This window comes from Watersipora subatra, chromosome 1, assembly GCF_963576615.1.
Source record: "Watersipora subatra chromosome 1, tzWatSuba1.1, whole genome shotgun sequence".
In the NCBI taxonomy this organism is placed as follows: domain Eukaryota; kingdom Metazoa; phylum Bryozoa; class Gymnolaemata; order Cheilostomatida; family Watersiporidae; genus Watersipora; species Watersipora subatra.
The window spans coordinates 11,502,374-11,517,498 of record NC_088708.1 but is presented as its reverse complement, the minus strand read 5'-3'; the positions used below and the strand labels follow the sequence as shown (position 1 = coordinate 11,517,498).

Sequence of the window (15,125 nt, the reverse complement as noted above, 5' to 3'; positions counted from 1 at the left end):
AGTCGCATGCAGATGATGATAAGCTTATATTTATACACTGCAGGTGCAATACCTCCTTTGCTCAGCTGTATTGGGGTGTTTGCTGGTGGCTACTTATCTTCAAGGTACAAACTCAACACTCAGCAGAGCGCAGTCTTTTTGTTTGTATCCACCTTGACCAGCACGCTGTTGTTGGTGCCTCTTTTCTTTCTCAGATGTGACCAGTATCCGGTTCAGCAGCCTGATTTTGACTCCGTGTATGTATTGCAGCTAATACCGCTTTTTTTCTGCTACCCTTTTTATTGTCAGCAACGTGTGTAAATGTTCTAGTATTTGCCCTTGGCTGAAGTCACTAGCTATTAGAACAAGTTTGTGATTTCTAAATGATTATGCTCTGATATCACAATAAAGACTAAAAGCTCTCTCTATCAAACTTATTTGCCTGCTCTTTGAAGAGATGAATGACTGGTAGATGAGAGAAGCTTACATAGACATCCAACCTCGAACTATCTGTTATTTGTTGCGGTTAGCGTGTAGCAATGTTGATATGGCTGTTTTATAGGCTGTGCGCAAGCTCATGTGGATGTGATGAGAACGCGCATGTACCAGTCTGCCATGAGCAGACAACTTACAGATCTCCCTGTGTTATTGGATGTGAGAACTACACAGCTTCTGGAGATGAGCTGGTAAGCTAGCGCACATTATGTTACACACTGTTCGAAGAGAATACTAATATAATGTCAATTGATGGAGGTTGAGATCGGACGCTGAGCTACGGAGCCAAATAAAGCTTATAAAACATTCATAACTGCAACATTTTGAATGTTAGTCAGTTGTTTAAATTACGGACCTTGCTTAAAGCTCTTATATCTTTTTACTCATCATATTCTCATCTCTCACAACACTATTTCACTCGAAATTCTAAATTCAACTTACCTCTACCTAAAGCATTTTCTGCTGCTGGTCACAAAAGAACAATTTATCAATAAGCTGTTTTATGGAACCCTCTGCCTATCTCTATTCGCAGTATACAAAACATGTTAGGTTTTAAGAGGATGGCTATTGAAATGATATTTTTAACTATAGTATTTAATTAACTTTTGCCTGTAATCTGCCACCTAGGTCCGCGCTAAATATTAGCTTTTGCTATCGCGCACATGGCCTCATCATCACCTTCTCTGAATGCTCTTTCTCTAGTTTTCATTTCTTTTGTATATATTCATATATTAATGATGAAATGAAGCAAACAAACAATCACAGCTACCAAATGTCACTTCTGAAAGATTTTTGGCTATGTATGAAAATTAGGGAGCATTTCAAAAATGTCTTCAGCTTACAGTTTTTTGGTATTGGTGTGGCTTATATGTAGATGGTGTAATGATAACACACCAAAGTATGTAGTAAGATATCAAAGTTCTGTCTCGAGGCAGTCAACAATTTAAGTGCCCCAGTAGATAGAAGCTGCAAACTGTATTCACACACCACACAATTTTTCTCAAACAAAAGGGTTTGATACTTTCTCAAATATCAGTCTACATAAAATAAACTTTAATCAAAGTTTTGGTGCGGGTCTGATTCACTATAAATAAGTTTTTTGAAGATCTGAAACCTGTACAGCCATTTAATTGAGAGAGTATGTGTGACACTTGAGAACGCTTTGATGCTAGTTTTCCTCAAAAGGCTTTACCATCATGTTGTAGAAATACGCGAGATGTTTCTGTGAGCGTAACATCACTGTGTCTGTTGGTGCATGCCAGCAAACAGACTGCATTTCTTCTCAAATATTTTTGGCATGCGCAATACTCGCAACCACTGCTTTTGTCTGCAGTTCCAGCGCTGGTCTCAATATTATTATGAGGTACATTGTTATTATACCTGCTCTGATATGAAACTTTGGACATATTGCTATAAACAAGAGCACAGCTCATCATTACTAGGATTATTTTCCGACTATAACTTAATGCTGACTTATGCATGCCAGCAGCGCCTACCCACATCATATTCATGGGCTTTACCACATATTCATAACGCATTTTAACCCATAATTAGCACAACGCTAAAAGCCTTATTGAGCATCAACAAATTACCAGTCTGATGCACTATTGAATTATTTACAAGGGCTGTGGCCGAAGAGGATAAAAGCCTTGCTCTGGGTGTACAGTCAAGTTTAAACAGCCTCTTAGCTTGGATCCCTGCTCCAATTCTTTATGGCATGTTGATAGACTCTACCTGCAAGATCTGGGAGCATCCTGATGACCCATATTTTAAGGGCTACTGCATGGAATACTACAATGAAGACTATGCTAACAAGTATGTCATGATAAACATTGAAAACTGTATTGGTGAGTAGTAAGCTGTCAAATGTTTTTGGCATCAAATCAAGGTAGGCGGCAAGGAGTCAACAGTCAACACCTCAATATCGACTTCTGCTGCGCCTGCAACTGACTGGAGCTGGTGATAAATCTAGCTTAGTACAAGGGTTGTGACAACTGATAAATAGTACTAACTGATAACCAGATGAGAAATGCATTGCAGCAAGATTTTGCAGGATATCTATGTACATGTAGTTGCATTTGAGTGCAACTACATAGATATCCAAGCAAAGTTACATTAGCAGTGCACTAGCAAGCATGTCACAGCCATGCAGTATAAATTGCATCACATACTTTTACTACTGTGCAGGACACAGTACAATTATTAACTAACATGCAGTTAGTAGTATTGGTGCAGTGGCGGTATTGCCTACTGCTCACTGCAATATGCAGTTCTGGATGTGATGGGAATGTTGCTAGTGCACATTTCGCAGTGTTACATGCAGTAGGAACCTTTGCATTACACTGTACATACATGTACAACACATCTTCATGAAAACTCATCCCAGAATTGAGTATTGAGTTATGCAACCACAACACAATGGCAAGATGTGAATTCTGCTCAAACTTGAATATGAGTGGGCAAAAATTGATTACAATGAATATGTTGTAAATGATTAAAATGATAATCTATTGCACTTCTAGTTTTAATATATGTTAATGAAGATACAATACAAAGGCCCTAATTGCATTGATTGAAATGGTGATAATGCCAGACACCCTCATTTGAAATATGCTAGTTAGAGTGCAAGTTCATGAGCTTGCTAAACATAGCATCAGACAAGTTTATACAATGCAGTACAGCTGCTTGGAACACTAACAGAGTCAGTTGATCCACAGGAGCGGTTACTGTATACATGCAGTTTCAAGTTTTGAAGAATGCACATTCGCAGTATGCATGAGTAGCTGGCCTTCTGGTAAAACATCAAGGAAGTAAAAGTGCAGCTCGCAGTGGGAAACTTGTAGTAGGAGCACAGTTGCAGTACATGTCTACTGCACATTGGATGTTGTAATGCACTGCAAAATTACTGCGTACTACTGCACTGCAATGATGCAGTGCAATTCTAATGTGTCACAACTCTGCCTAGTATAGAGTAAGCTGGAGCCAAATTAAAAGTGTGACAGTGTTTGCTTTTCTGTAGGTATGTGGGGATGACGGTGGGTGCCATGTCTCTTACTTGCTTCTTCTGCGGACTCGGTGTACCTGTATCCCGCATGAAAAGGTACATCAAAGAAGAGACACAAGAGGTCTGTGAGTGAATTGAGCAAAAGAACTGACAATAAGATTATAATTAAAGTAGGCTGAAAAAAATGAAAATGTTGACACATTTATTAGACAGTGTATAGGCAAACATGCACTAGCATGCCAGGTTAAAATACTCTACATCTGCATTGTAAGCAGTTTTACTATTCATTTCCTTATAATGATAGTTATTCATCATTGACAATATATGCTCCAAATAGAGAGACAGTAAATGTGCAATCTCAGTCTCGTTGAACGTGGCAGGGTACGTCCTGCAGGTCAATACGTGATGGGTACACAGTCTTTAGGTGGGCTGTTGAAGTAACCACCCTGACTTGTTCAACAACAAGATGATTTCCTGTCCTCTCCGCTCCTCCCTCCAGGCCGGAACCAATGTTGAGAGATAGAAGTTCCTTGATGAGAGACTCGGCAACTTGCTTGCAAATGAGCAGTGATTTGCTACTTGTCACCTCCACCAGCACATCCCGAGTAGCAGCATTGATCTATAAAATGCAAGGCTTGTGAGAATGCATCATGGACTCACAAGTGAGCATAACTTCCCCTATTAGTAAATTGACTATATTCTGTATATATAAACTGTACTAACAGAGCCTGATGTAACAGATCAGGCGAGAATTATTTTTCAGAATAAAGCATTCCATTATGAATAAATATATCCCACTCAAAAATCCAGCATTGTTTGATTAGCCAACAGGCATCAGAACAGCAAGAAGCTAATAAAACAAGAACTCTCAGGCCAAGAAAAACCAGAGGAAAAAGTGGCATGACACACCTATAAAACAATAAAAAACCAGAATGGTAAGCTAGTGTAACATTCAACCTCCTCTTCTATGGATGATGGAAAGACAACTCATCCATAACGTTAAAAGACCAGACATTCTTGACATGACATCAACTATAACCTTCACTAAGCTAAATAAATGGTCAGAGCATATTGAAGGACAGCAGGTATGAATCATATATTCTGTTAGTAGCCTCACACTGCACCGTTATGTACGGGAAGTCAATAGTTTTCATGGTCAATGAAATAGATAATTACCTTGGTTGACTCGCAGTTGGTGATTGGTGGGAATGAGATGACTCGATCATCTCTATCCAATAAGAATGGATAAAGAGTTTTACCCTTGAGCATATCCAAGTACCTTCAGAAAGACAATAAGATCTTTACACTTCTGTCCCTCAGTTAATCAATTCATTGCTGCTTTTGCTTATTTTGTCATTTTTTCCCTTTTTGCTATCTAAACAATCGCTTTGCTATAATGTTATAAACATCTCGACAGGATACATTAAAACAGACCTGACTAGCAACATCACATGCGCATATTATATACATGTAAGAATAATATATCGCATTCTATGACACTCTGATATCACTTGTGTAGCTAGTCTAAGTGGTCATATTGTGATCTATTACAGTGGTTTACTACTAGACACACTTGCAGATGCTTTCAAGCAAGCTGCAGATATGCGGATATACAAGGACCTACTTAGAGACTCCTGATGTTGTGTTCCTCTTCTTAGCTTTTCGTAAGTCATCCGCTTCCTTCTTGAGTTTGGCCATAAAGTCAGCGGCAGTCACAGCTTTCTGGCGACCAAGGGGTACAACCTGCAACAAATTCAACCATAACAAGAGGACCAACGGGTACAACCTGCAACACATTCAACCTTTCTGGCGACCAAGGGGCACAACCTGCAACACATTCAACCATAACAGGAGAAAATATAATTTGCATATAAAAAAATTTCCGTGTTCAGTAAGACCTCGATAACATAACCTCTCGACATATAAAATTTTGAGCAAATGTTAGTTTTGATATAAGAAGTTATTTTCAACATATGGTGTCTTCGGTTTCTTGAAACATTGTCGGCTTGTAAATCAGCGCTCATGCCAACAGCTCTTCATCAAATAATTTGGTTCAATGTTTTTCGAATGATATTAAACAGTGAATCATACATCATTTTTTTTCAGTTGTAAAATCATGGATCTCAAGAAAATGCAAGTGGTTTTTTTTTAAAAAAAAGGGTGCAACAACATGAGCAAACACCCTCAAATCAATTTTTTTACGCCATTTAGTAGTTACTGTGAGGAAAAAAGTGGAAAGTGGTGCAAAGAAAAGATACCTGATAGCAAATGAAAGTGAAGAGACTGCCCGTGATAAAAGATAGAATATGAAAAATATCAAATATAACAACAAAATTATATCTGTTATGATAAGTTTATGTAGTCTAAATCAGACTAGCACCATATCTCTTTAAGTATGTCTACCTACACACTATTTGTCTCATATTTCACAAAGACTATCTCAATTCAACATTTTAAGGAAAGGTGGCATTACAAGAAAAACTTCTTTTCATTGATTATATATTCGGTTTCTTACATATAATTTAGTGTTTTTATGTAGTTTCAGATAATGCATTTATTTTATTACTATATGCACTTACTAGAAGTATTACTTTTTCAAGTTTTTTTGGGCTGTGAAACAAACGAAACTAAATATGAGCAGACCAACTTTTTGAGCGTTTCCAACCTCAAACGAATCATAATTTGAACAAACCATTTGCCACTTTTTTTTAATACCGAACAAATATTTAGAATTCAAAATTTTCTGCTTCAGATACCAAACAAAAATTAAAATCTCATTACTTCCAAGACAGTTGTAACCCGAAGTCAAACAAAATTTGATACTCAATTATCGCCGAGAAAAACAAAAAAAAACTTGACAGCGCAACTCAGTTGCCAATTGAATTGTAGTGTATTAGTCTACCATTACTCTTTATTTCACAATAAAACAAGCTATTTCCACACTTTCATATTTTATGCAAAAGTTTGAGAAACCAAAACTGGGATATAAGCTGCTACAGCAATACATTCCCAGCCTAGCCTTTTATATTAAAGCACATAAATTATATAATCTTTTTATTATATAGTACAATACATCAGAGTCTTGGCTTTCGAATGAGCCTATATTCAATACACAAAGAATAATAGAACTATGAAAGACAGGGTGTCAAAAGTATGTCCTGCGATAAAAAAACACTTGGTTGCGGTTCCCACAATGTGATGTCATAATTATTATTTTGCCTTAGGTAGTCGATCTCTTTCGCTGCCATTGGGGCTGCGCTTTTCTGTGACAACTGGTGCTGTTAAACTCAGAGAGAGCTAATAACAAACTAAGATTCTAAATAATCAACAATGCCCGGGATCGTGCTAACGTCAGACCAATACAAACACATGTTCTGGGTTAATTAATTATGCTTCAAAACCCTAGGACACTTTTATTTCGCTAGTATTTAGTTTCGTGAGTAGCACAGAGAGTAAAATTTTGCTGCAACTTAATTTCGCGGCTCTGATGAGTACGAAAATATAGTGATGTGAAAATAAATACAGTGGAAAAAACAGATTACATTCCTAAGGTCCAGTTTGCTAATAAGGAAAAAATTCAATTTGGGACTAGTTCGTATTTGTAAACCGCAGGTTGAAATGTGTGGGTGAGATCGATAATTCAATTTGATCACTTGCTGCCATTTGTTTCTTGGACTATCAATGACGCCTAGGTCCCTCCTGCCGTGACTTTCACACTCGAATCCCAAGAAGAAGAAAATATATAGGTAACAACCAACTTCACAACCAAAACTGTATAACCCTTTTGCAGCCATAAACGCATTTATGCGTTTTCTAGGGGCCACTGCCATAAACGCATTTTTGGACTTTCTCAGCAATTGCGTGGTAATCTGATTTTATTATTTGTTGACCACATAACCCACGGTCCTTAAGAGTTTTATGAAATTGACTGTGTTGTCCGAAGATTTCTCTATAAAATCAGCCTAAAACAACGACACAATTTCAAACTTTTGTTCGAGAATTTCTAATCTACAAACGAGCATTTTTCTGTGAGTTCATCAACTACCGCGCACGAGTCATAAAACAGGTAATTAGTTGTTGATGACATTATAGCCAATGAATATTTAGATTTTCGTGATTATACAGATAAAGTAGCAGCACTGTCTTTAATGTGTCTGTTCACAACCAAAACTGTATAATGTGGTTGGACCTGGTGAGGGTTGATATTTTTTTAGTTGGTAATAAAATTCTTCACTACAATAATTATTCTTCAATTTTACGACTTCACCTACCAGACTTTCGTCCTCATCAGTTACAAATTCGGTGACTAAACTGATATCATCTTAATTTGCTTTGCCATGCTGCTCAGTCGGTGTATTAGCTATAATGAGTTTACCAGAAATTTCCCATCGAGCCCAACCACAGACGAAAATTGCTTGCATTTATGATATGAAGATTTTATTATGGATATTAATGAACAAAGCTATTTAATTTCGCGTTTTCGCTCGTTCGTTATGATAGTTTAGTTTCGCTCATGAATTTTTCGCGAGAGGATGACACCGCGAAAATGCGAAAGTTAGATGACGCGAATACATAAGTGTCCTAGGGTAAGTATACTGTCATTGATAAAGGTAATGAAATCACATCGATTAAATTGTGACCTGCAGTTACGTGGGGCTAGGACTAAATGTCAATCGCACTTTCGCGAGATCACGCAATGCTTGAAATTAATTAGTCTGAATCGTGCCCCATAACATCACAATAAACAGAGAGAGCTAGTGCATAATATCATCAGGAAAACATAGTGTGGTGCTTGGAATCTGAGTTATCTATCATAAAAATAATTTGTACATGGAGAGCTAATGACACTGATTCCTTTGTCATCTTCATTGGTTCTCTGGAGTTGTCCTACCTTCACCTGCCACTAGCGTCATTATCGTAGTTGACAAATATAAGCGCTAAGCAATAAAATAAGCGGTAAGTGCACACAGCACCGAATTTCAAGCCTATACCATTGAACATTTCTGCGGTAGAGCTCTGGGGAAATCCTATAAACACCAACCAATGTCTGTCTCACCATGTCAAACAATGGCTCATTCGAAAGCCAAGACTGATGTATTGAAAAATATGATAAAAAAATTATGTAATTTATGTGCTTTAATGATGTTTGAAATGTTAAGTGTACTTCATACTTTACCTGTTCTCTTATTATAGTTTTTCCTGTGAAACAATGTAACAATTCGTTACAAATTTGTTTTTTTAGTCTTGGATCAGATTAAACTTATTTACATTATTTATAAAATAAAATTTAAGTAATAAAAAATGTTTCAGATTGCGAGCAATTTACTTTTTGAACAGCTTTCTGTAATGGATTGTGGTCAAAACTGAAGGCGGACTGTATGGCTATAAATTTTTTTACCATATGAGACATAAGGAACGCATATAAAAACGGACTAACTTCGCATGTATGTCAAGGTTTGGCTATAAAACATTCGTGTATGTAGAAAAGTTATAGCATAAATGAAATCCCTACCATAGTATCAGATGGATTCCTGGCATCATACTTCAGAGGAGCTCTGATCTGGGCCAGGTCGTGGGTGGCTATGGTAGCCTGCAACCTCTTTTCACATATACCTTCATGCAGCCGTGTCTGTCACACCACAGTATTAATATATTATTCATTGTATGGGAAATATAATGTAAATAGTGTGAATACAGCACTGAGTCACAATACATCAGTGAGCCATAAAAGAAATAGCTACATCTGTACCTCTAGTTGACTGACAAATATTTACCTGCAAAGCAATAAACTGCTTGTATGTTGTTGCTGTTCTGGATAAATCAATGTTTCGGACAATGCAACACACAATGTGTGGTCTAACGGCAGCAACTTCCTCTGTTATAGTCACTTCCACCTTGGAGGCTTGGTCATCAGCACAGTGCAGCACCTGCATTCAGAAACAAACTAAAATGCATATGCATTGAGAGCTAATGTTTACATGTATTATGCCCATTATCCTACCGCATGCATCACCATGGGAATCAGAGAAAATCAGCCATGATAACTTCATTAGTTATATTCTGATCCTGTGAGTTGACAAACTCCACTGCAAAGTGCAAAAAATTGCACTCAGTAGAAGAGGCAACGATATTACAGCAACTAACTCTTATTGATTCTGTGATCTCAGAAAGCTCATCATCTTCAGAATCTCCACCTGGTGTACTCTTCTTGCTCCCTAAAATACATCACTTATACACATGCTACTAATATATGGAAATTCTATGCTATTCACAAAAGCGTTTTAATATTCAAATGGAGCTTTATCACAAGGCATAAATGGAAAGAGATGATATGAAGATAAGCTTACCGCTAGCGGACAGCTTGTCATAAAGTGGTTTGAGGTGCTTGAAGACACCCTTAGGCTGAGTTTGCTCTACATTGGCCAACTTCAACAATCTCCGGTCACTGAATTTATTACCTCTCAAGTCCAAAATTCGAAGTTTGTCGAGACAGACCAGAGCTGGAGGAAGGTCAGTGAGCTCGTTTTTAGCTAAATGAAGGGCCTTCAACATGTGCATTTTTCCGATATCACTTGGCAATGAAGAGATTTGGTTATGATCAGCTTGAACAGTGGCCAAATGCTGGAGGCCGCATAAATCATCTGGCAAACATGATAGTTTATTGCCAGTCACAAAAAGGTCATGCAGATTTACCATGCCGGACATTTGTGGGAGAGTTGTGATGTCATTCTGTGCTAGATTCAACGTCAGCAGGGCTGCTAAGTTATTCACAGAGGGTGTAACGGATGTAAGCTTATTTCTAGAAACATCAAGATATTTAAGGTGTACGAGTTTTCCAATGGATTCGGGCAAGTCAGTCAACTGATTTTCATGCAGCATTAGACTGGTAAGCTTCTCGAAAAGATTTGAGATACTTGGATCTAGCACTTGCAGTGAAGTTTGACTGATTCTCAAAAGATTCACATCCACCAACTCAAACAGACTGTCATCAAAACCTGATTCTTCAATTCGTTTAGATATTGCCGCTCCATCTAGAAGAAGTTCTTTTTTCTTGTCTTTCTTTGCAGCTTGAACTTCTGGCCACATCCTGGTAGCTAAATAGTACACAGTCATTAGTCAGCATATTTACGTGCAGAAGTAAATACAAATGGTGTTCATAACTAAACTATGAGGTAAAGAAATGTTTGGTAAATGCATGGATCTAAATATTTTATTTTTAGAACCGATATTTAAAATTTGTGATGTATTTCTACGCAGCAGCTAAATTTGAAGCATGAGCACTCATCACTGTTTACTTTCCTACAGACAGTGCTGATTTAGCACTACTTTGCGTGTATATACAGCCAGTTATTAAAGAACAAGTTGCACTAATATTTCACTCTCAATATTTTCACTATCCTTATATATAATATAATAATGCCAATATCAGTCAGCAAAACTACACTTAACATAAAACCTCTATTTGAAAGCTATGGCGCTCTATTTTTCAACCTTTCCCTTATAGTGGCGTTTAGTTAGAAGTGACGTTCAAATAAAGGGTGGCGATGTATTTTTCGACTAACTTGTCAGAATTTTGGAAGAATAAATTCAAGCCTTTCACAGACAGTTTGATACTAATGGTACCTATACTTTACACCCTCCTTCGGGTGGATCGACTTTAATGCTTCTTTGTTAAGCCTTTTTCATATATGTCAAAGTATCAGATCGAGTTAAACAAGGAACTACTTTGATTATAAAATGTTAGCATGGTACTGTTATTAATTATTGCGATGGTGTCGCTCACAGTTTTAAAGAAATAACCGTGAGGCTTTGAGTTAGAAAATGGACATTACGTTTCTAATTTTTAAAGATGTGTTTAATGTTTTAATATTAGAATATGACATAACAAAGGCTGCTATTACGTCGAACGGTGTTTCTGAAGAGTATTCTCATCGTTCATGAAAACGCTTTAAAGTCTTCAGGAGGTAAGATTGTAAACTGCATTATGAACGAATTTAAAAACGGCGGATATGATTTAGACCTTAGTGACTTCGAATCAACATGTAGTTCTGATGTTTGTAGTGATCGATCTTTTCAGGTAAGCCGCCACAAAAATCATAGCAACCACTACAGCAACAACGAAAAAAAGTAATTGTTATTGATGTAACCGAGTCATTACTAGTACCATTTTGTGAACACTTTTTTACTGATCACTTTCTAATATTATGGTTCGTAAAGATCAAATAATGTTAAAGCGGCAGGCAAATAAAGCTGGTGTTCAATTAAAGGGTGGCGTTGTATTTTTCACCTTTTCTCCTATAGTGGCATTCTATTAGAGATGGTTTTAAAATTAAAGTGGCATTCAAATAGAGGTTTTACGGTATATTACATGAACCATTGCTTGTTAGCAAAAAAAAGAAAACAAAAATGCATTTGAAAATATGAGTTTTATGAATCTTCACCTTGAACATTTTCTGGTAAATGCATTTGGCATGCTTTATTACTTGAGCATAAAAGAAAAAAGACTGGGTTCCTATTATTTTAAATTCTCAAAGCTGCAGTAAGCTAAGCTTCATCAGCTTCAGCATATTAGTCACCCCGCACTAAAATTCTCAAACTTATTCATCGTGACTTTTTGCATTTAGATAACACAAATTAGTTGCATAATAAAGTTGTCATGGCATTTTACAATAAATTGTTAAAACAAAAACCAAATTGATTTTACAAACATGTGAACATAAGTCTTTTTCTTTAAAGGTATGAGGCTAGAATTTGAGAAACTTCATATACTAATAATATATTTAATTTATCAACACTGAATTGAGATTTGCCTCCATTGATCTGCTTTTGTGTGATGATACATTCAAATGATATGCACTAGTGCTTTATTTCATATATTTGTAGTGCTTTTATTTCACTATATTTCATACAGTAGCATTAAACAGCAAATTTCCATTAGCATGAACCTGCATTTTAGTTTCACAAGCTTATTTTTCACTGAGTTTATACATGTCGAATAGAAATGGTGATCAAGTGGAAGAAGTCAAACAAATTTCAGTAAGCGAGCTGTTATAATGGTATTTATCAAAGTATATCAAAGCAAAAAATGAGCCAATTAGTGACTGTTCAAATGTTGAAACTTTGCAAGTGTAGCTATAAACCGAGAACAATAATGAAATTATGTGTATGCACCCCATACATAATAGAGAGAAAGAGAAAAACTTACTGAAAGTTAGTTGTAAATTCTCCTGAAGCCAATAAAAGATTTAGACTTTCACAAGGAGTAATCACAGAAATGATTCAGATATTGAAACAAGAGCAGACAGAATTAAAACAATTAACACATTTCTCTACATGTAAATAAGAATTAGTAGGTAATTGGAAGTGAGCACTTCCAATAGACAGCATGTCAAGAACTCCATTTGATGAAAATTTTTTTCTATGAAACACATTTTCCATGAAGTGTGCATTTCAGTCTGAGATTAATTATATTTATTCTGATGATATTAAGCAAAAAACTTTAATATGTGCAGCTGTACGATTAATGTTTTTTCACGATGACATTTGCCTCGAAGTTTCACTCTTTGCTTATATCGTACCCTAGGACACTTATATTTCGCTAGTATTTAGTTTCATGAGTAGCTCACAGAGTAAAATTTCGAAGCAACTTAATTTCGCAGCTCTGATGAGTGCGAAAATATAGTGATGTGAAAATAAATGCAGTGGAACAAACATAATTATATTCCTCAGGTTCGGTTCACCGATAAAAAAAATTTCAATTAGCGACTAGTTTGTAATTGTGAACCGCAGGTAGAATGGTGTGGGCAAGGTCGATAATGCAATTTGATCGCTTGCTGCCATTTGTTTCTTAGACTATCAACAGGCCAGTTTTCACTGGGGCAGCTGGCCGGCTGAGCCGCCCCAACTTTTTGGGAATTTTTTACGGTAAGTACAGTCCAACTCGAAAAACTCGCCCTCAGATAAAATGTAACATTTCATCTCAAACACAAGGTCAACTCAAACGGATTTGTTTGGTCAGTTCCAACGCAATGATAAATTCCTTCAGATAACTCAACCTCAACATCCATTATTCGAAAAGTTATTTGCCCAACGGCCATGGACGCGGTTTTTATCGCTGTAGAATGTCACTTCATTCCAAGCCATAGAGACAAACATCAACTTCTAGTAGTTCTTAGGCATCATTATTATCATCATCAGAGGCAAAATATTTTTGTTAACGACTTTTATAAAGGTTTGCAGAAGATTAAGTTTCATCAATCACCCGCTTGGCCGTGTCCCATCGAAAGCGTAAAAGCCTCCGAATGAACTTAAAATAAAATCCGCAAAATTGATCTTTGTTAAAACGCTCAAAAGGAAAAGATGTTTTTTTCTGAGCGTATTAACTGCGGTCATGTTTTGCCTATTTTAATTTAAAAACGTATCGTCAGTCAATTCACTTAAAACAAAACAAATCTCAAAAAATTAGAAGTTATTGAAGAGGTGTCAGTGGTGAATGCAAACCTTTCCAGAGCCATGCTGCTTGTGTAGTACTGCGAGTGTCAGTGCATGTGTCTTATTTTCTTTCAACACACGGTGCTCACTGCATTGATTGATGTCCCCAGCAAACGATAACGCTAACTAATGCATGTGCATTGACATCAAATTCCTATCATTATAAATCATTCCTAATGGGAAAATAATCCTAAATAATTGCAAAATAATAACGTAATAAATTTTGACAGTCAAATTATTTTGTCGGTTTATATTTTAACGATGCTATAGTGGTCGTTAAAAACGTTAAAATAAATGTCGTTATAAAATTCAATTATACAGTATCAATGAACAAAGCTATTTAGTTTCGCTTTTTCGCTCGTTTGTTATGATAGTTTAGTTTCGCACATGAAACTTTCGCGAGAGGATGACACCGCGAAAACGCGAAAGTTAGATGCTGCGAATACATAAGTGTCCTAGGGTAGCTGCTGCTTTAGCAGCCTCGTTTAAAAATTTCACATATATAACAAAATATAATCTTAAGTAAGCTTCTTATTTAACATACGAAAATAATGCACGTTTTTAATGGTCAAATGTGTATCTAGAGTATCCTCTAAATCTGGAGATGGATAAAAAAAAGCGTTGCATTTTACAGTTGTTGCTGCACTTTATTATATTGACAGTAGCCAATGAGAAAGGCAGCAAAACTATTACAATAAGAATTCAATTTTCGATACATTTTAGATAATGCTACTCGTGGGCATCATGAGTTACCACACATAGCCCATAAAGCAGCGAAAAAGAAATTCGAAGCAAAATGTTTTCTAAGAAATAGAGTGTACAAATTGCAAAAAATACCTATAACTATTCTGTTGAAATCACATGTAAATATTTCTGTTTCTAACAAGTTCACACTTATGTGTAAAAAAGATAAATGCAAACTACTAGCAGCACCGGTAGCATATTGTGAATGAACTTGTCGACATTGCACCACTCTTGCGCTATAGAGCTCATATGTTGGTACACGCAGGAAACAAATAGCTGATTTACAACTCTACAACCTCACCTGCGTACGATAATGTCTCAAGCTATAGTGCACGCGCTTAAAATTGTGAACTTGCGTTTACATAGAGTTATTGTATACAAAGCATTTTATAGAAGGGCTTATTTGCAGTTC

At 36.4% G+C, this 15,125-nt stretch overlaps 2 protein-coding genes across 3 annotated transcripts in view; one reads left to right on the top strand and one right to left on the bottom strand.

Moving 5' to 3' along the window:
• Positions 1-3,630, top strand: part of LOC137388255 (solute carrier organic anion transporter family member 2B1-like) — a 17,848-nt gene extending 14,218 nt beyond the window's left edge. The window contains exons 10-14 of the mRNA XM_068075001.1: positions 44-236; positions 542-665; positions 1,680-1,837; positions 2,098-2,289; positions 3,494-3,630. Of these exons, the coding sequence (XP_067931102.1) occupies positions 44-236; positions 542-665; positions 1,680-1,837; positions 2,098-2,289; positions 3,494-3,611 (785 nt within the window). The 3' untranslated portion in view covers positions 3,612-3,630. The remainder of the gene's footprint in view (positions 1-43; positions 237-541; positions 666-1,679; positions 1,838-2,097; positions 2,290-3,493) is intronic.
• On the bottom strand, positions 3,624-15,120 carry LOC137389217 (leucine-rich repeat-containing protein 47-like). Of its 2 annotated transcripts, none has more exons than XM_068076456.1 (8): positions 15,015-15,120; positions 9,826-10,572; positions 9,623-9,693; positions 9,253-9,405; positions 8,991-9,107; positions 5,103-5,221; positions 4,655-4,757; positions 3,624-4,097 (listed from the first exon to the last, which is right to left on the bottom strand). In XM_068076456.1, exons 2-8 carry the CDS (start codon positions 10,562-10,564, stop codon positions 3,837-3,839), a joined length of 1,563 nt encoding a protein of 520 aa, XP_067932557.1. In that variant the 5' UTR covers positions 10,565-10,572; positions 15,015-15,120; the 3' UTR covers positions 3,624-3,836. The 2 variants fall into 2 exon arrangements, with proteins under 2 accessions (XP_067932557.1, XP_067931785.1); XM_068075684.1 differs by lacking the exon at positions 15,015-15,120 and adding an exon at positions 14,807-14,933.
• Between the last annotated feature and the right edge of the window lie 5 nt (positions 15,121-15,125).